The following is a 26,555-nucleotide window of genomic DNA, read 5'->3' on the forward strand; positions in this document are numbered from 1 at the left end:
ATGAAGCGTTGAGTACAGTGCTCCGAGCCGTGGCAGGGTCAAGAGGGTCACACTTTTGGAAGGATATCTGTACTGCAGCTTCTTGATGAGCTCTTCAGGGGTAATGAATGTTCTGTACGTTGTCAAAAAGGCTTCACAGTACAGCACCAGATCTAAAGAGGAAGGCAATAAAACCTCAGTCAATTGTGTCTTCAGAAGGAAGCATGCTCTATACTGAATCCTACCTTTATTGTGTCTTTACAAAAGGAAAAAAAAAAAGGTAATATGGAGGCAAACTTCTGCAAGAACAAATTAATATCCAGCTTTGCAGAAACACTGAAGTATTATTTCTTACCAGCAGGTGGACCTAATGCACAAGAGCAATAGCAAAGTTCCCTCTACCCAGGGGTGAGCAAACTTTTTGGCCCGAGGGCCACATCTGGGTGGGAAAATTGCATGCAGGGTCATGAATGTAGGGCTGGGGCAGTGGGAGGGAGTGCGGGGTGTGGGAGGGTTGTGATGTGCAGGAAGGGGCTCAGGGCAAGGGGTTGGGGCGCAGAGGGGTGCGGGGTGTACGAAGGGGCTCAGGGCAAGGGGTTGGTGTGCAGGAGGGGTGCGGCAAGGGGCTTGGGGTGCAGGAGGGGGCTCAGGGCAGGGGGTTGGGGTGTGGGGTGCAGAAGGTGTTCGGGGTCTGGGCTCTGGCCCAGCGCCACTTATCTTGAGCGGTTTCAGGGTGGCAGCGGCGCACAGCGGGGCTAAGGGAAACTCCCTCCCTGTCCTGGCTCCGTGCTGCTCCTGGAAGCGGCCAGCACCACGTCCTTGGGGGAGGGCCTGTGGGTATCTCCCCTGAAGCTCTCATTGGCCACAGTTCCCCATTCCTGGCCAATGGGAGCTGCGGGGGGTGGTGTCTGCTGGCGAGGGCAGAGGAGCTCTCTGTCCCCCCTTCCCCAGGGGCTGCAGGGACATGGTGCCAGCCGCTTCCGGGAGTGGCGCAGAGACAGGGCAGGCAGGGAGCATGGGGGTGGCAATCCCGCAGGCCAGATCCAAAGCCCTGACAGGCCATAGTTTGCCCATCCCTGCTCTACCCTGTTGGTCTGACTCCTGGCTGTAACACACTGAGATTTGCTTAGAGCAACCACCTAGAGGATCAGCAAAGATCATCTCTCTCAGAGAAGAGGGTCTTTAATAGTAGGTCAAGCAAAAGTACAATAAGGCCCCTGGCGATGGGTCCTTAGGGCCACTTTCACGACATTACTGCTGATTTTGCAGAGTGTGCAAAAAGTAAGACTATTTCCAACGAGGGAAAGAGTTAATACCACTGCAAATATTGGCCAGTAAGGGGTGCTAGAGAGCATACAATATGCTGCTATGCCATGCCAGCTCCACAACTGGATACCAATGGCTTTGTCTACAGTCATGGGATCAGGAGATGGAATTTGAACATGAGAGTGAGAGATGCATCTATAAAGTTAAGTATGAAATGATGGTGTCACTTCATCTGGGAGAAAGCGGTTACAGTGGAGGCTTGTCGTCCTATGAACACAGGTGAAATGAGTTTGGCAGTCTCAGCCCAAACCCTCGCATTCTGGCCTGACTGATCACTTCTGTTCCAGAGAAGCTGTGACAGGAAAAGGAGGTTGCACGTTAGGACTGAAATACATTGGCAGATCTAGGGGAGAAGGGCTGGTCATTACAGGTGGAGGTTCATTAGGGGTTTTAGGCCAGTGTGGAGGTGTATTAGCAGAGATGCATGAGAAAACTTCCACAGCACCTGCACATGCCAAGTTTCCCTCAAACCAGGCACGTCACCTCCAAAGTTCCTGAGCACTAATGTCAATCCATTGCTTTGTTACAAGGGTTGGGGGGAGTGGGAGCATGACAATCACTCCTATCGGTCTGCAGCGTTTCACTTGGCAGTAACCTGACACAGAAAGCTCCTTACTGCTGCTCCTAAATCAGTGGAGAGCTGCTGTCTTTTAGTTAAAGATGATCAGATATAATCTCTAAAGCAGGGCGGATGGGTGGTCATGTCAGAGGTGAGCTCTGTGCCTTGTTCAGCTGTAATCCTGCATTTGCAGCGGGCGTGCACAGCCATGGGCACTTAGCTGGCCCCAGGTTTTATTCCTAAAGACCACAAGTCTTCTTTTATCCCTTATTCCACTTAGCTCTGCTACTCAAACCTAAATGGACAAGGAGCAGCAACCGGGAGTGGAGTTATATTTATTTGGGGTTCCCATCCGTCCAAAAGGCATTGTGAGGTAATACGGTGTACTCTGGCACCCAGACCTGCCAGGAAATTCATCTTTAAAGGAAAGTCTCTTAACCATACCTCTCTCTGCAGTTCAGGTGATAGATTTACAAGCCCTGAATTCTTCTTATCGTAAACTTAATTCATTACCCTCTCAGCCTCCTAAACACTGGGTTAGCATAGCATAAATTCCTTTGTTTTAACTTGCATCAACAACTTGGCACAGCATGCAGGGGTGAGTTTGCCCACTATTATAAGAAATATACTACACACTTCTCTCCCCCTCCCACTTCTCCCTATTGATGCAAGGATAACTGTTAACAGGAGAGACTACTGCATATCTAAAACACACAGTGATCTGCGTCCATGAGAAGCGTACCAGGCTCCTCACAGCCTTTCCTCAATGCATACAGTCTCTTCAGATTTCATCATTTTCACACAAGTTGTCCAACGTGTATCCCTCTAGCAATTAGCTCTCCAAAAACAGAAACATGGTGGAAGAGGCTATTTCTAAGAGGCTGCTGCGCCAAGGAAGAGCTGTGCTAATAAGAAATCCATTCCACCTTCACCGTTTTCTCCTACGCTTCAGGAAAGGTCAGGAATATTTCTGTAGGGGTAAGTACGTCCTGGCTGGCTGCAGGGTGCTGGCTAGCAGTCTCAAATGCCTGCTACAGAACAAAACAGGGTTCATTTAAAAATGAAATATATTCCTCTTTAAAATGATCAAATGCACTGAGTGGCTCAGTGGCTGGCAATCCAGGAGAACTTCCTTGGTTTAGGCCAGTGCAAATGTCTCACTTTCACTCTTTGGAAATGCTGCAAAGCTCATCTTTATTCACAAGGCTTGGGGAGGGAGGGTTGATGTTTGGGGAGTTGGATTTGGGGGTTTAACTGGATAGTTCAATTAATATATCATTATAATTAGAGTAGCGAATAGAATGGTTAAAATTTGAGCGCTCGGTGCTTAAAAATATGCCAAGTGTTAACATTATGAGATTCTGTGCTGAAAAATCCAAATAAATGAGAGAACCTCTCCACCCACCTCCCACTTTTATACATGATGACAAATCACCACTCAAGTTGGCATGATTGGTTGCCCATGCATAAGAGGATCAGGGCTGGACCAGGAAGGATGCTCCAGGCGAATTTGAGATGCACTGGTAGAACAATGCTGGGACAGCTCACCCAGTGTGTTTGGCTCAGTCCAGTGATATTACTCACGTCAATGCTAAGTTCACTCAAGCCATTCCCATCCCAACATTAGACTGAAGTCAATAGGTTACAGAGCACAAGTGTCACTTTGAAAATTGAATCAATGGCACAAGGTGCCATTCACAATTATTCTTCCCCAACCCAACGACATTTGTTTGCAGGTAGATAGATGCCAAGGCCATGGTGGCGCTCGTTTGCACTGGTATGCCTCGCTCTGCAGAACTAGACTCTGGACACAGAAGAGTTAAAAAAATCATTGCTGTTGAATTGAACGGTACAAGAGCTTATGCAGCTTAGCTCTGTTTCACCCAAGATCCCCACAATCCCCTCTGCGACATTCATGCAGTCCTCCCCATTTTGTCCACGTCTGCATATGGGAACACAGTTGACAGGCAACACTACAGAGGTTTGTAGCATAACCAGAAAAAAGCTACACCAAGCTGCAGACTCCCGGCTTGCTCCACTCCATTCACTGTACCTTTCCTGTCAGTCTCAGTTGCGTGGACTAGCAAGATATCCCCGGATCCACCACGAACATCTGGCCCATCATCGCCCTGCAATGAGAAGAGAAACATGTTACGCACAGGAGACCGAGCCCCCTCTCAGCATGGCCTAATTCCTTAGTGCCTAACATGCAGCGCTAACTTGTACATTTCTTGCAACTCACGCAGCAAAGCGTGAGCTGGGACAAGGTGTCGAGTACCAGGCCAATCCTGTGATTTAGTGGGAGTGCTGTTTTGACTTGCAGTCTGGGTCACTCACTCCTTCGGCCAGGCTGGGAAGTGCAGCGAAAGCTAAACGCTTTGCCTGTGAGCAGACGGAAGAGAAATATTTTGTGCTGCTCACCGGTGATCATTCCCATGGTTATTAAGGAGCAGCAATAGCACGTGATCATACATCAGAGGCAGTTTGTATGCATGATGATGAAAAGGGCGTAGAGTGAAAGCTGCACATTCAACCTTAACTTGGGCATTTCCTCTCATTTGAATATTTAACTGTGCAAATGGATGCTGTATTAATAATTTGGTGTGTTTAATTTCCCAGGTGTGCGGGGTGGGGAATGGGATGATAAAGGAAAGAGAAAATGAGGGGGGAAACACCTCTCCAAACTTAAAAGAAGGTGCTTCAGGTCTCTAGAATGTCAAAGCTCATGTAGTTTGAAAAACTGCGAATAAAGCATGCAAATCCTGTAATCTGGAACTATTTGGCTAGATGTCACCTGACTACTGCTATCCTCAACCAAGTTCATGTGCTGGGAACAGAACTCAAGTGTCCTAGCTTCCAGTCCCCCGCCTCACCACCATACCAAACAGCCTCTCCCTCTGTCGTACATCCAGGGGTAGCACACTACTAACATTATATAAAACTCCATCATTCTTAAGGGCTTTACATGGAATATTTCTGCAGGGAAGAGACTGGAATACTACCTGGCTCCTTTGGGCTATTTCTTTGCTACTCCAGTATACAAAGTACTGGAAATACTCCTGATTTACAGACATGGAGCAACTGTGCCTAAGATGTGATTTTTCAGGTGAAACTCTGGCAAGGCTTATGAAATACCACTTAAAGAATGAATAATAGCTTCCGGCTCTCCTGCAGATCTTGGCTGTCCAAAGAACACTCCCGTAAGTGCCAGTAAATGATATATTGTTTCTGTTTTCCAGAATGGCCCCTTGACAGTCTGAAAGCTTCAAAGGCCTTGTATATTCCCTCGAGCCCTGCATCAGAAACAGCTTTGTTCGGAATATCAGCAAGCAAGCGTAGATGTCTGTCAGTGCACCCAGAACCAAGTTGTTTCTCAAGTGCAAGAACAGCTATTTTGCTGAGTAGTTTGTTTGCACTTCTGAAGCCATTTAGCAATTCAGAAACTAAATACACTTAGTGCAACTTCTTGCTGGAGACTAATCCATATGCTAAACCTTCATTCACACTTAGAAATACAGCAGCTAAGCAGCCTGACTACACACCCATGTTCAATTACTGTATTTATCATAGGCTATGTCTACACTGAGCTGCACTGCAGGCTATAGAGTTATGAATTGCAGAGCGCACCAAAATGTTGCACTCTAACTGCCCCAGGTGAATGCTGCTGGCGTGAATGAAAAGGTACCTAGTTCGCATTAATATGGTACCTAGTTCATGAATTCTTCCAGGAGTGGGTGGGTCAGCTTTTGTGGCCCGCATCATGCGGGAGGTCAGACTAAATGATCATAATGGTCCCTTCTGACCTTAGAGTCTATGAGTCTATAAACGCAGTCCTTTGTCAAACAGAACTATGTTAATGCGAACTAGGTACCTTTCCATTCATGCCAGCAGCATCCACATGGGGCAGCTAGAGTGCAACATTTTGGTTCGCTCTGCAATTCATACCCTATAGTCTGCACTGGGGCCCAGCATAGACAAGCCCTTGGAATCTCAGCTGTTGCATTTCGGATGCTGGTACAAGCTGAAGAGGTGGAAGACACAAGAACATGCTGGTGTTCAATGAGACAGCCCGTGCTTTGTTAATGAACCCATGGTCTGATGCCGATGCTTCCTTTCCAGGCTTCCTTTCAGCACAATTTACACACAAAAAGCTGCAATGCATTGCTTCTGCAAACCAGTTTTTCCTATTAGCTTGCACAGAGTCTGTTTGATTCTCTTTCGTTACACTCATGGTCAACCAGGTTTCATTAAAGCACAAACCAAGAAGCATGAAAGTGACTCTTGCAGGCACCTACCTCCTGCTTCAGTGTCAGCCGAGCCATAATTTCACTGTGGTCAATCAGGGTCAGCTCATCTACCTCCTCCTCTAGCGATGATTCCAAAGCATCCGGTGACTTTTGCTGCCTGGAAGAGAAGCAAAAGACCATCAAGATCATTAATCATATAGATGGAGAAGCAGAGAGCCAGGTCACATTGAGCGCACAGTGTCCAGGCCTTCATTAAATGGCCCAGATACTACAGGAAGTCTGACACTCTCAAAGTCAGGGAACCCCCCTGCAAACAAATCTGAGTGTCTGGTACTAATACTACAGCTTTTTTGCATCCCTGGGAAAGGAGAAAGACTGAGGCTGATAAATGAAACCTTCAGGAACAGAGCACTTGTCCAGCCAGATTTCTGGCTATTCAATAGAATTTAACTACAGCATGCATGACTGCACACTTTAGCGTCTCCATTGCACTGTCTGCAACATCATCCCTCACGTTATTACAGCATGAGAACCAAGGAGCCAAGTGATTCTGCAAATGTATGGATGTCGGAAAATAGACCGTCCATGGCTGGAGTATCTCTAAGTTAGTTCATAATCTGTTTTGCTGGCAGAGGGCTGAGACGACAAGATCTCTCTCTGTTGGAAGACATGACAGAAATTCTCTCTCTTCCTGCGTTATACAGCTACTCCTCTAGCTCCAAGGGGAGGTGCTCTTGTTGTGTCTTGTACAGATTCCCCCTGCCTGGCTTCCTATAATACTATGTGCGAATTCTCCAAAGATACCTCTACCCCAGTGTCTGACCATCGTGGAGCAGTCTATATTTTCATCAGATACTAAGCTTAGTAGGAGAGTTGTGTTGCTTCCTTCATTGCAATGATTAAAACCCTTAAAGCAACTGTCAATTTCCTTGGGACAGCGACAAAAGTTAGTGTGTGCGTGTGTGTTGTACCAACATGCATTGCCTCTTTGTTTATTTAGAATGAGGATTTCAAAATAATGCAGAGCCTGGAAGGGATATAAACCCTCCTGCTTCTGGGTATGAGCTAATCTCTAACTAACAAGGTCAGGAAGAAACTTCCTTTGGGTAGGTAATTCTGTAACTGCCTAATACAGGATTTCTTGCACCTTTCCTCAGAAGTAGCTGGGACTGGGCACTGTAAGAGACAGGAGACAGGATTGGGCTGATTGTCTGATCTAGCACAGCTGCTCCTACATAGTGGCTGCATCAAGCACTGTGGGTTTGTTAAATCACCCTGCACAGCCTGGATTTTCCTTCTTAGGTGGGATTTCATTTCTCATGAGACCGTCTAATTTAATGGGCTAAAAATCTTGACACTATCAAGGCAGAACATGAAACATGTGGCTTGTTTGGCAGTGGGCAGAACTAAAATAGCACTGCTCGGGCATTGCTGTTTTGTGGGGCAGGGGGAGCTGCAAGTTCAGGTCAGGCCCACCTCTCACCACCATCTCTGCTTTCCTTCCCAGTGGTGCTGCTATGCGAAGTGGAGTCTTTGGGGTGGCCGTCTTTGATGGCAGGAGATTCCTAGAAGAGAAAGAAGCTTTTGATCATGACATGGGATCCTGCAATCACTGGTCATCCCACACTCACAAAGCTTGCTGCCTCTAAATGGCCCTATACTGTAAATTCCTATGGAGAGATTAAAGATTGATGCAAGTGAATGCCAAATGCCAGGAAAACACAGACGTTAATTAGACGGGAAATTTGGGAGCCTCTCTGGAGACTTTAATGTAGCTATTTTGATTTGCTTTTAAGGTTGTGAAATTATGCTGATAGTCACAAAACACAAGTCAGCTGTTGACCTGGATCTTAACCTTCCCCCCAGACTTTTTCATCAGCCCTTGCAGTTGAAATGTACTTCCCTTCTGCTGAATGAAATGCCCTCTGCAAGAGGGCTCTAAACTTTCCACTGCAACTCCTCTTCCTCTTCCAATTCCTTCCTAGTTACAGCCCCCCAAAATCCCACTTGTCATAATGTGTGGATGTAAACTACCTTCCCTCCCTCATCTCGCCCATCAGAGGAGGTTATGCAATGATGATCAACTGCTGTGGAAATGATGCTAACGTTAAAAAAAAAAAAAAAAGAGCAAGCTGAACATAAGGCATATAATAGCAGATATGCAGTTCAAAGCAAATTAAGATACACCTTAAACTAGCCATTTATTAAGGAGGAAAATAGCTATGAGAGGTAAATGGGATTATTAAGTGTACAGTGCTGTAGTTGAGAGCTATTTAGCACTATGCGGAGTGATCCTTGGAGGTTCAACATATCAATCTGAGAGGATTCAAACCACCTTTCTAAAAATCAGAATCACCCTAGAAATTTTACTGTCAAGCCTGGGATTTTTATGTATCTGCAAAGTTGTGCTAAGTTACGTATAGCGAGACATGGTTGTGAGTTCAATCCTTGAGGGGGCTACTTAGGGATCTGGGGCAAAATCAGTACTTGGTCCTGCTAGCGAAGGCAGGGGACTGGACTAGATGACCCTTCAGGGTCCCTTCCAGCTCTATGAGATATATACGGACATGTTATAAAGTCTTATTTCACTGTTAAGAACTAGCCGAATGAGATGAATGAGGAAGGGGAATTGCCTGATTGTCAGAGGTGTAGATAGAAGGGAAATGGTAGGAGCCTCATTACTTGAGATGTTTAAAACTAGACAGGGAACAATCATATATTCCAGGGAACAATCCCACCTGGGCAGGGGAGTGGACAAGACAGAACTTCACAGATCTTTGCCTTCGCTATTTTCTACAGTATAACAGGAAGATGATCAGTGGCACTGCAACACTTTTTATAATGTGGGTGCTGCGTCCCCCCCTTACCCGTCCATGCCCCCTAGAACCGACTCTGGGAATGGGGGGATATGGACAAGGGTAAGGGGGCTGAGGCTGGCAGCCAGGACCCTATGAAGATGATCCCCTCTGTGATGTGATTTACCCTGTCTCTTGTAGGAAACAGCTAAGATGAGCCCTGTGCAGAGGAGGAGGAAAGGGTTAATAGACTATATCAATCACTTACTTTGTGTCCCAACGGTGATGAAAAAGGATGGTATTTTATAAACACAAAATTGATTTTAAAAAGCCAAAGCAGTTAAGAGTATTAGTAAAGAACTGGCACTGCCAAAGATGCTGCACAAGTCAAGGCTTGTACCTTTCCAGAAAACAAAAAAACAAAAAACCCAACCCTCGTGCACACAGCCCTAAACAAACTACAGAGCACGCTGAAGCAGCTTTAAAGGAAAAGCAACCACTATGTTCTTAAAAACGTTCACCCAAAATCTCTGAAGCCAAGCAAGCATCATCTGCTCTCCATCCAAATTGAGATTCCCCTCTAGAGAGAAAACCAAAACAGACAAGCAGAATGGCCCACCATCAAAGCATTGCATTCAGCAAAACACAGAAGCACCACAATATGCAGGAGAGACTTATAAAAAGCATGTTATGCGCTGCATGAACTCAGCATGCACCAAGCAGCCCCTTCCAGTTTACTTACTCCTTCAGAGTGAGGGAGTTCCCCGTTGCTTTGGCCAGAGGAATACAGATTGACGTATTCACCCTCACCAGCCTCCTCACTGGCGTTTTCACTCTATGGGAGACAGGATGAAAGGAAATGTGTCACGGTGCCCCTGCGCCCAGCACTTAACCCTAACAACGTGTGCAAGTGAACATGCCTGGCCCATGCCCTGGCAAGAAACGATCTCTCCCCACCCACTGGCACTTGGGCTGGGAACCTTTCCTCTGGCGCCAATGGAAGACTGCCACCACTGTCTTATGGCTCTGTACTTTCACCGAGATAATCGCTATTTCCCAATTCGCAAGGACTATCCAGAAGGCCAAAAGGTACGGCAATCAGCAGCAGGAGAGCAGCATGGATTGGTTTGTGAGAGCTACCACGGAAGCCAACTGTTGGCTATCACAGTGTAGCCAAATGCAAATGCAGACTTCAAAGTTACAGATGCTGAATATTTATAGTTTAAGACCAAAACACCACAATGGGACCTAGCTACATACTCTACGCCCGCCACAGTAATCATGGCTTGATCTTGCAGTGTAGATAAGACCAGACTGCGTTCCCAAAGCATTCCATATAGCACAGGATTTTAGCATAGCTTGGAAATGTCATTGGAAACACAGCTCAGACCACACCTACGAATGCAAGACAAAACCACATTGGGGGTGCGGCGGGGGGACAGACTGTGTTGTAGGAAGGTCCCACAACAAGGAAAATGCAACAGTGTAGTTAGTTAGGACTGAAGAATCCGAAAATCAATTTCTCCTTTGCTTACTTGACAAGCCCTGAATTTAGGAAGGTGCTCCCCCTACAGTCAGAACCACCAAACCAGTAAACAGGTTTCAGAGGGGTAGCCGTGTTAGTCTGTATCAGCAAAAACAACAAGGAGTACTTGTGGCACCTTAAAGACTAAGCCCACGAAAGCTTATGCCCAAATAAATTCGTTAGTCTCTAAGGTGCCACAAGTACTCCTTGTTGTTTTGTCAAACCAGTAAAGTGCCTGATCTCAGCGTTTTTGGGGGAAACAGAGACTCTTGAATTCTAGTCTTTACAGGCAAGTGAAAGAGGAACTGCTTAGTTTAAAAATGTAGCTGCCACGCACAAGCCTCCACATCTGTTTTCTTAACAGATCTGGAACCTTAAACTAGTGTTGCCCAAACTGATACCGTTCTCCAAACAGGTCATCAGACTAATACCTCTGGCTGAGCCAACCAGTGCCCGATGCTGCCCATTCAACAGCGTGCATGCTAATCAGCAATGGAGCTCAGGCTGTTTGCAGTCAGAAAGGGGTTTGGAGAAGCCCCCAAATCAGTTTCAGATTAGAGAGGACAGTAAGCAGTTATAACGCACTGAGGCCCAGTCCAGAGGCTCATCATTAAGGCAGAGGTGGGGAGCCTACAGTAGCAGTCACAAAAGCCCGAAGTTCTAGTAACCAGAGTGCGTATGAACCAGGGGTCAAGAACTACTGTCTTAAACAGATTTTTGTTAAAAAGCTCTGCCTCTCCTTTCTTCAAACTCACACCACGACGCTCCTAGGCAGCTACAACTATTTCTTTACCTCTCTCTTCCACCACCAGTTAATATTTAGGGAGAGTTTCCAACCTGCCTGTTTCTCTCACTACTTGCGACCTTCACTTTTATATTAAACAATCTCTCTGTCCACACACACAGAAATCACTTTAGCTCACACCTGGGTTAAGTGAAAATGTGTATTAAAACAAGTGATAGTTCTTTAAAAACACATCCTTGGGTTAAGGTGCATTATCTCTTTGGATATTCTCACCGAAGATGTCTGGAGAGAATCAGTGAAAGAAGTTTCAGAAGGAAGGCAGACAGGAGCATTCCCGTTAAAGCTGCTCTCCTGAGAAGAGGAGTTTGGCACATCCACAGTGCTTGGTGACTGGCTGGCTGTGGTTGGCACCGCTAGGTCAGAGCTCTGAGATTGATGGACAGGTGGAAAAGGTGGGGTGGAAGAGGAGGTAGAAGAAAGAAAAGGAGGAATGGAAGCTTGGTTGTGAGGCACAAAGTCCTGTGAGTAGGACCTAAATACAGATTTGTACTACAGGATGCAAAATGAACAACGCAAAAACATGGAGGATGGGAAAAATAAAGAGACAGACAAAAGAAAAAGTAATTAGATTAATAGTAGTTTAGCAGTGACAGCACAAGGTATTTCTAACAAAGGCACCTCTTTGTTGAGAGGCAAAACTAAACGGAGACAGCATTATTTTATCATCTACATATGAGAGCTGGAATCATAACTGGGACATCTGCCAGGGTTTCTCTAGGTAAGGCATGTTCATTTTAGATTAGCAGGCTGCCCATCTTACTGAAGACAGGGAAAGGGGACAAATGGAGGTCTTTGGTCACTGGTGGAAAGAGAGATTCTGGCTATTTTTGTACAAATAATGACAAAAGCTGCACCCTGCCAATCATGTGAGCCGGTGAAGACACACACAGGCATACAGATCCCATGATGATGAGAGAGGTATAAATACCTAGGCAGAGAGAAGTATTCTGTGTGTATATTACTTTTTCAATGGGTTTCCATGGGACATATACTTAAGAGGCTGTTTGCTGCAACCATATAATTTAACAGCTATTGTGAAAATTCTGCTCTGTAGATCTAGAACCATGCAGAACACAGAGGAGAATGTCTAAATATTGTCTTCAAAGTTATGCTGAAAGATAGGTTAAGTTACAATCACAGAAGCCATTATTCCTTTCCACTTGAGAAGTGCTAATTGCCCTGAGGAGCAATGAACTCTACATTAAAACCAACCTCTCATTCAGTGGCTCTCAGAGAGTCTACTGGAGACGAGATGAAAGGAAATACAGTCATATGAAACTCTGTTGTGCCATACGTCCTTGCTTTCTAGGGTGACCAGATGTCCTGATTTTATAGGAACAGTCCCGATATTTGGGGCTTTTTCCTATATAGGCTCCTAGTACCCCCCACCCCCTGTCCCGATTTTTCACACTTGCTATCTGGTCACCCTATTGCTTTCAGACTCTTACCCAGACAGTACTGAATGGGAGTAAGGTGGAGGGAGTACACCATGCCAAGAGAGCTACAAGAAAACCCTCACATATCACTGCATTTGTTACTGGTGAGGAGTGCAGTCAGGATGACTCAAAAGCAGGAATTTAAATAATGAGGCAAATGAGGCTAAATCTGATGGCTACTGGTGTATTTTAAAATAGGCACAGGAATGTAGCCAGGAAGCCTGAAGGAAGAATCAAGTCATCCAATAAGCTTGGGAGAAGCTGTTGTACATCTTGCTGACGATGGACTTGAATGCACTGCATAAGCAGAGTACTTTGCTATGATTTTCTAGAAGTGCAAATGCAGGTTGCTGAAACCATACTGGATAGAAATGCTGCTACATTACGAGAAAGGGGCAGGGGGGAGCGATCTCTCAGAAATTTAAACCAAGCTTTTTCACTATCAGAATTTCAACAGCTCACCTCAGTGCTTAATAGATGAGGCGTGCACAGATCATAAAAACGAAGTCCGTCACCTGAAGCAGAGTGAGAGCATTTGGAGGTGTATGTTTCAGTCCTTAGCTTTATTTTTCATCTTGGAAACACTTAAAATGTACAATGGCAGTAAAATCTACACCAAGGAGAAATCAAGACATGCCTCAGGCCAGGGTCTGAGTATTAAAGCTTTACCACTACAAAGTGATCATGAAACAAAACGAAAAGGTCAGTAGCTAGATTTTACCTTACTCCTTGAGTAGTTTCCCCTTCTTGTGCTGTGTGTGGAGCCTGAGCTAGTTTCTCTGTTTCCAGAGCCTAGACTGAATCGCAAGACAGGAATAGAGGGGGGTGCTTTGGAAACAGAGCTAAAAAGACTAGACCAAAAAAAAAATAGAAAAGCAAATCCTTCCCACATGCATGTAGCTAAGAGGAGTCCAGCTCCAGGGCCTGCTATTCTCCCTTCCTGCCCATTTCTTTACAGATGAGCAGGGCTGGCTCTGGGGAGACTGTCAACTTTTGGTGTGGCCTTAGTAATGCTGACAGGTCTAATCTCCATATTTACTTTCAACTGTTTGCATAAAGGCTCCACTTTTATTCGTTTTCACTTGCCTGGCACAAAACACTAAATCCCTAGGAAGACTCCAGGCTCATGACATCATTCTGGCTCCGCAGATTGATTCTGCCTGCCCTGTCTCCCCTGATATTTCATGATCTCACTGGTGTTAGTATTCTGATAATGCCACATGCTCCAGGCTAGTCCTCAATTAGGAAGGGGAGCAATGTGAACGGGGAACGTGGACTAGCTACCAAATACCCACAATAAAAGGCAGCTCAACTGCACTTTTAACGTTGTGGTCATAACAATGGAATTTCTCTGCTCCAATTAGAGCAAATCTTCATCCCAAACATGACCTGGGTCCCTACTAACCTATCTTTATCCTCCTAGGGAGCGTTCTGCAGGATGGACTTCCTGCTGCTACAGGGGACAAGAGACATATACACAATACAATATATATAACTTTGCACTTACATAGTACATTTCATCTGAGGATCTCAAAGTGCTTTGCAAAAGGCAGCTATTATCTTTCATTAAACAGACTGGGAAACTGAGCACAAAAAGGATCTAAATGGCTTGACCAAGCTCGCAGGGAAAGTTAGCGGTAGGGTTGGGAATAGAAGCCAGGCCTCCTGACCTTCGATCGCCCTGCTCTAATGACTAGACAATGCTGAACTCAAAATCAGACTCATTTGTTTCTACAGCAGAGGGGTTTATGAACTAGCATTTCATCTTTGGAGATGAGCTTCAGAGCTGATTTAGGTCGCAAGCGTAAGGAAATTGGTAGCATAAATCTAATCCATTCTGGACAGAGCAAAACTTTCATAGTACAGTAAAAGCTGTTTTATCTGGCATGTTGGGGGAATGGGGGGTGCCGGTAAGTGAAAAATGCCGATTAACTAAGAGGGAGTGAGTTTGGGTGCGGGAGGGGGCTTGGAGCAGCAGGTTGGGGCGCAGGAGGGAGTGCGGAGTGTTGGATCCGGGGGCTGCTCACCTCAGCTGGCTCCCTGCAAGCGGTGACCTCTCCCGGCTGCTCGTCAGACAGCTCTGTGTGCTGCCTCCACCCGCAGGTGCCGTCCCCACAGCTCCCACTGGCTGCGGTTCCCAGCCAATGGGAGCTGTGGAGCTAGCACTTGGGGCGGGGCGGGGTCAGCATGCAGAGCCACCTGCGGCGCATCTGCCTAGGAGCAGCTGGGACAGATTGCCACTTGTGGGGGGCCGCCCAAGGTGAGCAGCCCCCAGATCTGGCCTCCCAAGTCCCCTCCTGCACCCAAACTCCCTCCCAGAGCCCACACTCTACACCCCCTCCTGTGCCCCAAACCCCTGCCGGCCCCACGCCAATTGGACTATAAACCGGAATTTCAACCAAGATCAGAAATGCCGGTCTACAGAGCTTTCCGATTGGTGAAGTGCCGGATAAAACAGCTTTTACTGTACTTGACAAAACTGGCAGGTTTAGCTCAGGCCTGGTCTATGTCTACAACAGTGTTTTTTGATATGAGGGATCGGCTTGCTGCCTTCCTAAACAGCGTCAGGGAGCTCTCAAGGACCAGTGCTGGTCCACGGACTGGTCGTGAGAACCACTGCTCTAGAGGATCAGTGGGTGATGATACAAGTCGCTGCACTGAGGCAGGCTGAACTGGTAGATGTTTCAGGTTGAGACTGAGGCATACTACAAGGGCTTGTGAAGGAAGCTTGCACAGTGTCTGTCTCAACCAGTTTAAGACAGATCTTAGTCTCAATTCAAAAGCACTTTAGTGCCCAAATATACCATAACATTAGATTCAAAAAGTTGGGATGGATATGGGTTAATTAATACAGACAAAGTTCTGTACTTAATGGGTCTCTCTTCTCTGTCCTCAATAGTCCCTCAAAATGTAATCTCAAAATCTATTATTACATGATCTTTACAGGATACAAACAAGAACTCAGCTTGCTGCTATGAAGGAAGCATTGCAGGGGATGCTCTGTAGGCTGCTATTAATTAACCTTGCTGCTCTTGCCTAACAATTTTGGGATACTGGGTGTTTTACAAAACAAGCCAGCAAGGCCCCTCCTTTCTGCTACATTTCAGTGAGCAGCTCTGGAATTCAAACTATGCAGTCGTGCTGGGACAAGAGCCAAGCATGAAGCATACTTTTAAAGGGGGAAAACACAGTGTGTTTGAAATACTGTCCCATATGGTTCCCATTTCTGCTAATCTCCATCCTAGCACACAGCTGCAGCATGGGCTGCTACAATGACTTCAACAGGGTCTGAGCCCAGGAGATTTCTCCTAGAAACACTGCTGCTCGTTTAAAACCATATTGACTTGGAGTGGGGGGAGAGGAGAGTCCGTTCACTCAACGGAATTGCAGCAGCAGCAACAACAAAAATCACAGCTAAGAGTTCATCTTGGAAACTGGTTAGGGCTTGTTGTTGTTCCCATTTCTGAGAGGCTTCTGCAGGGTCAGCAAGTCTTTGGCTCTGGCTGCATCGGGACAGACTCAAACTCCACAGCTTTGCTTGTTTGTAAGCTGAATGCTTCCAAACTAACTTCAGGGAAGCCAGAAAGCATGCAGTGTGCAACCTGAGCCTTTGGGAAAGAGCATTTAACTCTCCCCAAACTCATGCCATGCAAATGCCAGGCTGCCTGAGACTAGTACTGCTCTAGCACAGCCTCCCAAGAGGTGCTGCCAACTACCAGCACTAGAAAAGTTAGCACCAGCGTGCAACTCTGCTGTTATTCCCTAAAATGAAGTTCCGGCCGCAGGTTTATTTGCTTCTGTCTCCTCAGTAGGCATGGATGGGTGGCTACAGAAAGCCAACACAAGTGAAGTCCTACATACATTCACATGTATATTCAGAAATTGTTTTGGGGAGGCAGTTAAATATTTCTGCGGTCCTCAATTAAATTAGGCCAGAGGAGACTATGACGTGTGCTGTGCATAACACAGGTATAAGGAATCCCTTCTCCCCCACCTGTCAGTGCATTCATGTATCATCTGCCATTCTGGAGGCACTACAATGAGCAAACCCAGGAGTGGTCTTATCTCACAAGGACAGTAGGAAGGCAAGCTTGCCCACACCTGAAAGCTTACCTGACACTAAAATCATTTCGACTCAGTGTCTCGTTCTCTGTGACAGGACTTCAGGAATTGCATCACTGAATATTTCCAACTGTTTGCATCGAGGACAACACTAATCTCCTCAGTGTCTCAGGATGTCCCAGCGGTCAGTGCTGCTATAAACACTACCTTGGATTAGCTGGCAGCAGATGAACCCACTATGCACTTATTGCAGATGTGATGTTGCTCTACTCCTATCGGGGAGGTGTGACTACACACAGCAGCTAGGACAGGGTGTTTACAGGTCGATGTTAATTGATTCTGAGACGTAGTCATCTACATCATAAATACAGAGCTGGACTCAATTAAACGGCTGACAGAGCATTTATAGCATCAGTAGTCACACACACTGTTCGCCTTCTCAGCAACAGCCTAGTTAATAACCAAGTTGAGTTCCCTTGTCAAGTTTATCCCGACTCCACTCTACACCCACCAGGTCAGCCAGAGCACAATATTTTTAAAATATGAAGCTGTTACTGATCTTCTGATCCTCTCTGCTACTGCTAATTCCAGACTGCACGGACAACTAGCTAGAACTGGACACCCAGCTTCCAACAGCAGCGTCCCGTGTTTAAAGAATACTGGGCATTATACAAGGCTGCTGTACCCTAGATTGTAAACGCTCAGAGAAATACTGAAAGAACTTCTTATCTCATGCTGCAATACTGGACCTCTAGTTACTCTTGCTAATGAGGAAGGAAATGCTCGGACAGTGAATGGCTCCAGACTGCCACAAGAAAGGCAGTGGCCACTTCTGCTTGAACAGCCTCTGCCCTGGCCACACGACTCACCTCACTCTTTTTCAGTGCTGGGCAGTGTAGCAGATGAATGGCTCAAGTTTTCTATTCCCCTGTGTGGGTGGCCTCCATGCTAAGTTGAGAGAGAACACACAAAAGCAAAGCTCTACTTATCTAGCTGGGTTTCCAATATCTCCGCAAGGAAAATACTGGATAAATACAAATGTTTATAGGCCCCACTGACACTGCTACACTCCTGGCTTCTCTTTGTAAGCCACATCAGCAGTGCTGTGGTGCTGGTTTCTCTTTGCAAACGCCATCAGCAGTGCTACGGTGATTTCACTTTCTTTTGAAGCTATGAGAACACAATCTGATGCACTGATGACTGCACGGTAAATACCACCACCAAACACAGCACGTAGCTCTTGAGAAGGCAGAGCTTGAGGCCCCTGCACAGGAGAGGAAGAAATAAGATTTCGAGAGTGGAATGGAGTTTATATAGCAAAAGAGGAATGCACTTAGCTATATCTGCTGAGCAAGAGGTATGGTTCCAATTTTATGCACAAAACTAAGCCACTAGAGGAAGTGGTTTTCACAGGCAAGACTCAGTGATGCCAGCATGTCACAGCACTATTAATACCACCATGCAATCCTGCTGTGGGTAGTGGAAATATATATAAAAGCAGAAGGAAAACAAAACAGGAAAAGCAAAAACAATGCTGAGAGATTGACAGCTGATTATATGCATGCAAATCTTTTTTCAAAGTAATGAGTCAAATCCCGTTTAAGTCACAAGTGAATTGAACATGATCTAATTCTAGTCCCCAACAGATAATTTTTTGCATCACTGAACCATCATATCACTCTACACAACTGGCAGTCTCTGCTCAGGACTTGAGTAGCAGGGAGTGTTGTAGGTCAGAACGGAGCTCTCTGAGCAGCAGCAGTGGGAGGAGCAGGGGGGAAATGTACACTGCGTATGCCTGACTCTACACACGGGTAGCTGAGCATTCAATAACACTAAAGGGAAAAAAAAGAAAATCAGCTGTTGAGAATTTTCCATGATCTTGTTCAATTCACCGAAGAAGTTCTAGAAGTAGTCACAGCTGAGTACTGAACTGCAGTGTTTCCCTAGGGAAACTATTTGCACCATCTGCAAGAGTTGAGAAGCCAGTTCAGTTTCTAGAAAGATACTTGCAACTTTTCACACTTTTTAAAACAATTAGAGAGAAGCATGTCATTTCTCCATAGTCAAGGATGAAGACAGTTTTCCATTAGCTGTACCTACAAGTACAAGTCTGCTGAACATGCTGCAATTGCAAACAGACATTTGAGTAAGGAAAAACTACCAAGTGGTAATTGGATTTGTTTTAAGTCTTCCTGCACTGTTCAATGGAAAACGTGCTGAGACACAGTGGTGTATCTTGTGTCTCTGTGGATTTCAGATATGCTCACCATTACTGCTCCTAGGCATCATTCTCCAGCTGCCAGGAAGTAACAAGGCTTGAAGTCTGCTATTCGAGACACCAGCCCACCCACTTCCAGAATCAACCAGAGAGATGCTGAAACAAAGGACAATACCCATCTCCACAAGAGTGAAGGAGGGTGAACTGCAGGAGGAAGGAAGACTACAGCAATTACCAATTTCCTATTGTAAACCTCCTTTTCTACCATCTCACAACAGAAAACAGCCCAAAAACAAGAGATGGGATTCCTTAACAAGACATTAACCATACAATCTAGTTGCGACTAGTCCCAACAATGCGACTTGTAAACGTGACTCTCCAAAGCGTGGGTAAGACTGTGCAGCAATCCTTACGATATCAACCCATATTACAAACACCACCTCTGTGGGTGGCAGGTCAGACCTGAACCAGAATTGGTGGAAAACAGACTTGAGCCACTCAAGATCTGCCTCTATACAATAAGAGCCATTACCTCTGCCACAAGTTCCTGCAAAGAGGGGTAAAAGCAATGTTAGTGGTTGACAAAGGCAGATTTTAACCCAACCATGGAAAAATCAGGCCTCTGGAAAATTGTTTCCCTATGGATACATTACAAAGTGTAACAGAAAGGGAGAAAAACCCTCAAATTCAGAGGCCCCAACTAACGTGATGGCTGGAACTGAAGGGAATTCTTCTCTCCCCTAGCAATGCTTCAAAATGGGGAACCCTTGGCCAGTTCAAACATACAGCTTCGGTGCTGCTCAGGTAAAAGGGAACTAACTCTCATCCCGGTCACCACAAAACCTTCATGAGTCTGGCTGTAAAAGAAAAAGCCCCTACAAGCTGTAGCCTCCGCATGGTTCCCAGACAGCCAGAATACTGGTTAGCAAAGGGCTCACAGGCTGATCTGCACACCTCCAATGAAAAACAAAATCCAAACTCTAACAGAAGTTAGGAGAGGTCCAGCAGGTTCCATCAAACACTATAAAACCACCAAAGAAAAGGCAGCTCTTCCTACAAATACGCAGACCACCACTTCCTGCAAGAGAAAGGTCAGCATTCTCATGACTTATGGTCTTGGCCCTGCTCTGGGGACTGAGAAATAGACCAGAGTAAAGGCTGGGTCTTAGCCTCTAGGTGAAAAAGCAATGCAAAAAATGCCAGCGTCAGTCAGTCAGTCACAGCATGCTCCTCAAGGAAGTTCTCTCTCTCCACCAAACACCCAGGGCTCTACTGGAGAGGTATTTGTCAGTGGTCCAGGATGCCCCAGGATACCACTCTCTCCATCAGCAGCTACGGCTGATCCTGACTAGGGTCAGAACAGAAGCTCAGACAGAGACACATCAATGAGAGCCTGTGGCTCAGATGTGACCCCTCCCTGTACAGCTGAGAAAGGGTTTCAGAAGCTTTGTCCATTTTCCCCTAATGCACTTCAGCATCTGCTCCATCTGCAATCAAATGCTGATATGGAACCAGGTCCAGGAGCAGAGAAGACAGCTGGCTAGATGCACTCTTCATGTGTGGCTCAGACACCTGCTTGGGTGTCCATTGCTTTCTCCCTCCTTTTCTGTTTATCAGATGAGAAACAGCAGTGAACAAAGAGGAGGGAGATTAGAGCTAGGGAGTCCAAGTGCACTCCTTGTTTCCAGGTTAAGGTGCCTCAGACACAGGAGGAAGTGGATAGGTGCTGATCCCTTTATACTGGCCATGAATAAGGATTCTGCTCTGTCAAGACATTGTCTCTGTAGGTTTTAGGATGAAGCGAGGTCCCACAAGAGGGAATTATGCAGGCAAATTCCTGAAGGAGACTCTACAGGGATCCACTTTTCTTTAGTAACAGAGGATGAATTTAGACAGGGTTAGCAGTAAGACAGCACCGCTGGCGAAGAGACTGAAGCACTGCACAGGAACATTGTGTGAAGTCAAACCTTCACTTGCCTGAAGGCTTGAAATGTCTGACATCTGTTCTTCTGAACTCACGGGGAATCAGGCTGCTCACCCAAAGGAACTGAGTGAAAGAGAAACAGGGGCAGCAATGGCCCTCAGACATACCCTATCTCTTGGCTTACACCACCACTTCCTCACTTTCCTAAAGCAAAGATTCAATCTGGGTGGTAGGTCAGTTCATGGGCTCTTACGGTTCTTGTCTAGCCTCCTATTCTGGAATGTCATTTTCGCCGTACAGTGTCCACTCTTCTTCAGTGCACTTGCACAATCATGTTGAAGGCAAACAGCCTTTTATGCCACATAGTTCATAAGGACAATACAAACAGAACCCACATCCGCGTAATGCTACCAGGGCTGCAAGTCCTAAGGGCAGCCTTCCACTTGCACAGATGGGCATTGGTTTGTCTCTCCAAGATGGAATAAAAAGCCCAAAACCTATTATCCAAACTCTCTGAAAAGCACTCGTAGAAAAGCTCACAGTAGAAAATGCTCCCCTTATGAGATTAAGTGGGGAGGATTAGGCCCAGACAGAAGCAGTGCAAGAGATTCAGCCATCCAGAATGGAAAAGAAGCACCATTAGAGGTGTTTGTACAGCAGGGTAGCAGGGATAGAACAAAGAATGGCTGGTTGAAGAGAAGTGGTGAGTGCACATGTGACTGGTTACAGAGCAGACAATGTGGATTTCAAATCGGGAACCTACGTTAAGAGGAAAAGTCCGCTATTAACTAAAAAAAGAGGATTTTCATAAAGAAAATGGCTGAAAGAGGTATTTTTAGACTGGGAAAAGGACTAATGGACAGGATTGCTATCCTCAGAGGAGCTGGTACAGTGATGCCAAGCCTTTATTTAGCAAGAGACCAAGCTATTCAAAGCCAGTTAGGCAGCACAGAAAAGCAATTCCTTCATGTGGAGCTCCAAGACCCGTGAACTCAAGGTGTAGCTAACTCCTTGGATAGCAAATGATGAGCTCTGCAGCTTTCGTGCGGCCTTGCAGCTGAACCTTACAGATTTGTAGAGGGATGTGTATTCCCTTTGGATATGCATCCTCCCTTCCTTTCCCAGGCACAGACACATGAAGAGAAAAACTGCTAACCAAGGCAACTCTTAGAGGATGGCCTGGGCAGGGAGACTGTGATGAATTGCTCATACACTGCTAACGGCAACTGTTTCATTTCTTTATTAGGTTTGACATTCTGGTATTGATTTAAGAAGGCTCTGCTTCATGTATAGAACAGATAAAGATTAATGTAGGGGATGGATCATTTTAAGAGACTTGATAATCAGCATTGACTATTTGGTACATAGGAAGCTGATTCTTTAGTTGTCCTGTGTGTGAAAGGATTGCTGTCCCAAGCATTAAATCCCCACTGAGACTGGTGGGCAGCCAAGGCTTAATCCTTTAACAGGTTTATTGTTCTTCCAAGTGTTCATTTAAGTGGACTTGCTGTGGCTAAAAAGAGGAAGAAGGAGGGCAAAAGGATGGCAGAGTGAGCAGAACATGGCAATTCACTTGAAAATATTACTACCACAGTTCACTACACTCCTCACAGGAAAATGCATGGAAAGGAAGGACTGTAGAAGTCCCCTTAGTCAATGTCCATAAACAGATTCACAGAAGATTTCTAGCACTTCTGTGTCCCCAGCAAAGGGTGTTATCTTGGTAATGATCCAATTCTCTACAGCTGTTTCACCTCTTCTCTTTTATTAGGGGCAGGAAAATCCATGAATGTGAAAATCTGTGCATTGGTGTATTACGATATTCATGTGGGTCTGCTGCGAAGCACGTAAAGACATTGATTTTGTAGCTCAGAGACAAAGGGGCACTCAAAATTAAAATCTCATTTCTCCCTGAAAACTTTGTACCTTCTACAGCCACGAGCAACAACTAAGATTACTACAATTCACATGCACTAGTGAGAAAAAAGGCTACATTCTGCCTTTGATAGCACTTTGTGTAGTCAGTTTCACGGTTCCCCCTGCTCTAGCTAGTTAGTTTCTCTTCCTTACTGGAAAAAACCCTTAAAATCACCAACAGGGGAGCAGAAAAACCCTGTTTATATTTTAAAATCATTAACCAATCATATGTATAGCCTTAAATTGTTAAAAAGAAGTTTATTTTAAAAGTAAACTGTAAGGATTTTTACCTGCCAAGATCAGATCTTACAGTGCTGTGTTTTGCCTACAAGAGTCAATTCAAACAGAAAGCAGTGCAGGAGTTAAAACGCAGGACTACAAGTCAGAACTTGTAGGTTCTGTTCCTGGCTCTGCCACTTGCTCAGTGTGTGACTTAAGAACATAAGAATGGCCCTACTGGGTCAGACCAAGGGTCCATCTAGCCCAGTGTCCGGTCTTCCGACAGTGGCCAGTGCCAGGTGCCCCAGAGGGAATGAACAGAACAGGTAATCATCAAGTGATCCATTCCCCGTCACTCATTCCCAGCTTCTGGCAAACAGAGGCTAGCGACACCATCCCTGCCCATCCTGGCTAATAGCCATTGATGGACCTATCCTCCATTAATTTATCTAGTTCTTTTTTGAACCCTGTTATGGTCTTGGCCTTCACAACATCCTCTGGCAAGGAGTTCCACAGGTTGACTGTGCATTGTGTGAAGAAATACTTCCTTTTATTTGTTTTAAACCTGCTGCCTATTAATTTCATTTTGTGACCCCTAGTTCTTGTGTTATGAGAAGTAGTAAACAACACTTCCTTACCTACTTTCTCTACACCAGTCATGTTTTTATAGACCTCAATCATATCTCCCCTTAGCTGTCTCTTTTCCAAGCTGAAAAGTCCCAGTTTTATTAATCTCTTCTTACACGGAAGTCATTCCATACCCCTAATCATTTTTGTTGTCCTTTTCGGAACCTTTTCCAATTCCAATATATCTTTTTTGAGATGGGGCGACCATATCTACACACAGTATTCAAGGTGTGGGTGTACCATGGATTTATATAGAGGCAAGTCCCTTCACCACTCTCTCACTAAGTTTCTTCCTCTATTATAAGAGGATTCTGATATTTCCCTATCTCATGAGTATAGATATTGGGAGTTTTAATACACGGTTTGTGAAATGCTTTGACACCCATAAGCATAGGGTATAGTGTCATCAACAACTTTTGCAGAAGTGCAGAACACTAAAGTCGGGTCCTAGTAGGTAAGAAGATAAAACAAAATATTTGAAAATTGTAACAATTTTAAGTTAGCCCACATATTGTCTAAGCATTTTGAACCTCCAAGAGTAGTCTGTAACTTAGAATACATCTAGATCACCTTTAACAATAGCCTATTTTCAGTTGTTAGTTATAATTCTCATAGTTGTGCAGACAATAGATCACAACGACATCATTTTGCATACATGAAACCTCAATACTGATGAACCATTTGTTGGAACCCCACTGTCAGACTGAGGGGAAACATTAACTTCATTAAAATTAATGTTTCTTTATTATTGCTGCTACCTAATTTAAGCAGTTTATCACAATTTTAAACAGTGCCCTACAGATGGCCCTTATTTTGATTTAAATCATTCCCTGCTTGCTTCGAGGTCCTCCACCCAAATTGCTCGTGAGGTGCTGTAAAGTGTATTCATGCCCCCTTCACTCTTCAGGGCACTGGGTATATTTACTGAAGCAAACACATATCGATCTTGTCTGTGACTACGGATATTTGATGGGAATTAGACAAGGAGAAATGGGAAGGGAGACTGGCTAGAGGCCACTTCCTGGAAAAGAGCAAAGAGCCAGGAGCTGCAGATGCTGTTCGATGCACTTGAATGGATCAAACTCAAGAAAGAGACAGCCTCTCATTATCTCTCCAAAGGCCAGATGCACGAAGCAGTATTTAATTAACTAGTCCTCATCACTGCATTTATCCGGAGAGGTCAGAGTACTTCACAGTGCCACTGTGCATTGCTATGAGGGATGCACAGCTGAAGGAGTGCGCCATTATCACAGAAGCCTGGTCTTCTTCCCTCTTCCCCCACCCTAGCCATAAATACACACAAGACACTCAAAGGCCAACCTCCCCCCAAGGCCATTTAATTAGATTCAACTGGGATTTTTCTGACTATTACTGAATGCATTCAAAAGCCCAAATGAGAGCCTCCCAATTTACCTGGCCCTGGGTCAGTAAGCACAGAATGTGTGCAGGAGCATTTTACCAGCACAAACACACACACGGTAAAGAAGTGCAGTTAGTGACTCACCGAATGCACAGGAAAGGAGCTGTGCCGGTTGAGAAAGGAGTTAGAGACGGACATACTGAGGCCCTGAGTGGCACTGGTGTCCTCGGAGGTGAAGGGTACTTTAGTTTGCTGGACACAGTAGGAGACAGAAGAGAAGGAAGAGGCAGCATAGGAGGCCTGCTGAACAGGAGAGAGAAAGCAAGAGAGGAAACAAAGAAAGCAAGCACAGAACAGACTATGAATAAAGGGTGAGAAATGCTATTTTTAAAACAATGCATTCAAAGTTGCTTACTACACAAATAGCTACTTGGGCAGTTCATAGGACTCCAAACCCTCATTCTGAGCTAGTCACACTGATGCGTGCTTCTGAGCTCCAAGAGATACTGCAAAAACAATTAAAATCCTTCTCATTTAACACGTCTCTTAAGAACAATTCCCCCTCCCAGCTCACTCATGCTTGGCTGCTGCTTAGGTGCACAAGTGAGCTCTTCTCTACTGCCTCTCCCTGCACAGCACAGGCCAGAGGAGCTCAAAGAAGTGGGCACCCAGTAGCAGCCACTGCCAAGCAGTGGAATTGGCCCTTACTTCCAGGTGTTAGACAGGCTGTTTCTGTGGACTGTTTACTTTGCCAGCCAGCAGCCTGGGAACTTGGGTCTCTCCAGCCTGAGAGATGAGTCTTCTCAGGCACCGTGGGGGATCCCGGGTCAGGCATAATTTTCAGTGTTTTAAGATTTTCATTCAAAACCAAAATTATATCCCAGTTTCACAAGAGAGAGATACTGTAACTTTACGTATCAAAACATACCACACTCACAATTCTAGTGTACCTGTATGGGGGAGAGTCAGTCATTAAAGATCTGGAGGCCGCTAAGCACAATGGCTATTTCTGGCCCTTCTGCACTCCTCAGCTCAGACTCTCTGATTTTAAGTACGAATGTGTCAGTGATCAGATTTGAAGCTCACAAAGAAAGGATTTTTTCAATTTTATACAGAGGCGTTCATCCAGCAAAACTTGCCTGTGGCTAGAAAGTACCCTGCATCCACACAATTCGCTTTGGCTGAATCTCTCTGGGCAGCCAGAGCACATCCACTGCAATGGGTTTTAGAGTCCTTGTTGAATGAGCCATATCTGCTTGGAGAGTTCATCACCACCATTTCCCACATGGATTTATGTGAGCCTGCTTCAGGAAACCTCTGCTTCAGGCAAACCTCAAGCAACACCTTGATAGTATCATCTTGCAAGGAGTAAAAAAATGCCCAGAAGGCAGAACCATGATCTCTTTGCCAGCCAGATTATTATTAAAGGGCAGTACAGGTGTAGTACAGCCTAAAGGAAATGCTTTCTTTCTACTGACTTTAATTAGGAAAAGGGGCAGAATTCCCCTACTCTAACTACTAGAGTGTTAAATAGCTCTTACACCCTGGCTAGA

At 45.4% G+C, this 26,555-nt stretch overlaps 1 protein-coding gene across 1 annotated transcript in view; it reads right to left on the bottom strand.

Moving 5' to 3' along the window:
* Positions 1–26,555, bottom strand: part of RAPGEF1 (Rap guanine nucleotide exchange factor 1) — a 130,560-nt gene that overhangs the window by 12,730 nt on the left and 91,275 nt on the right. Inside the window, exons 12-18 of the mRNA XM_065572195.1 lie at positions 25,147–25,305; positions 11,450–11,602; positions 9,649–9,741; positions 7,588–7,676; positions 6,160–6,268; positions 3,918–3,993; positions 68–152 (exon numbers count right to left, since the gene is read on the bottom strand). Coding sequence (XP_065428267.1) covers positions 68–152; positions 3,918–3,993; positions 6,160–6,268; positions 7,588–7,676; positions 9,649–9,741; positions 11,450–11,602; positions 25,147–25,305 — 764 coding nt within the window. The remainder of the gene's footprint in view (positions 1–67; positions 153–3,917; positions 3,994–6,159; positions 6,269–7,587; positions 7,677–9,648; positions 9,742–11,449; positions 11,603–25,146; positions 25,306–26,555) is intronic.

Source organism: Chrysemys picta, chromosome 18 (assembly GCF_011386835.1).
Source record: "Chrysemys picta bellii isolate R12L10 chromosome 18, ASM1138683v2, whole genome shotgun sequence".
In the NCBI taxonomy this organism is placed as follows: Eukaryota; Metazoa; Chordata; order Testudines; family Emydidae; genus Chrysemys; species Chrysemys picta.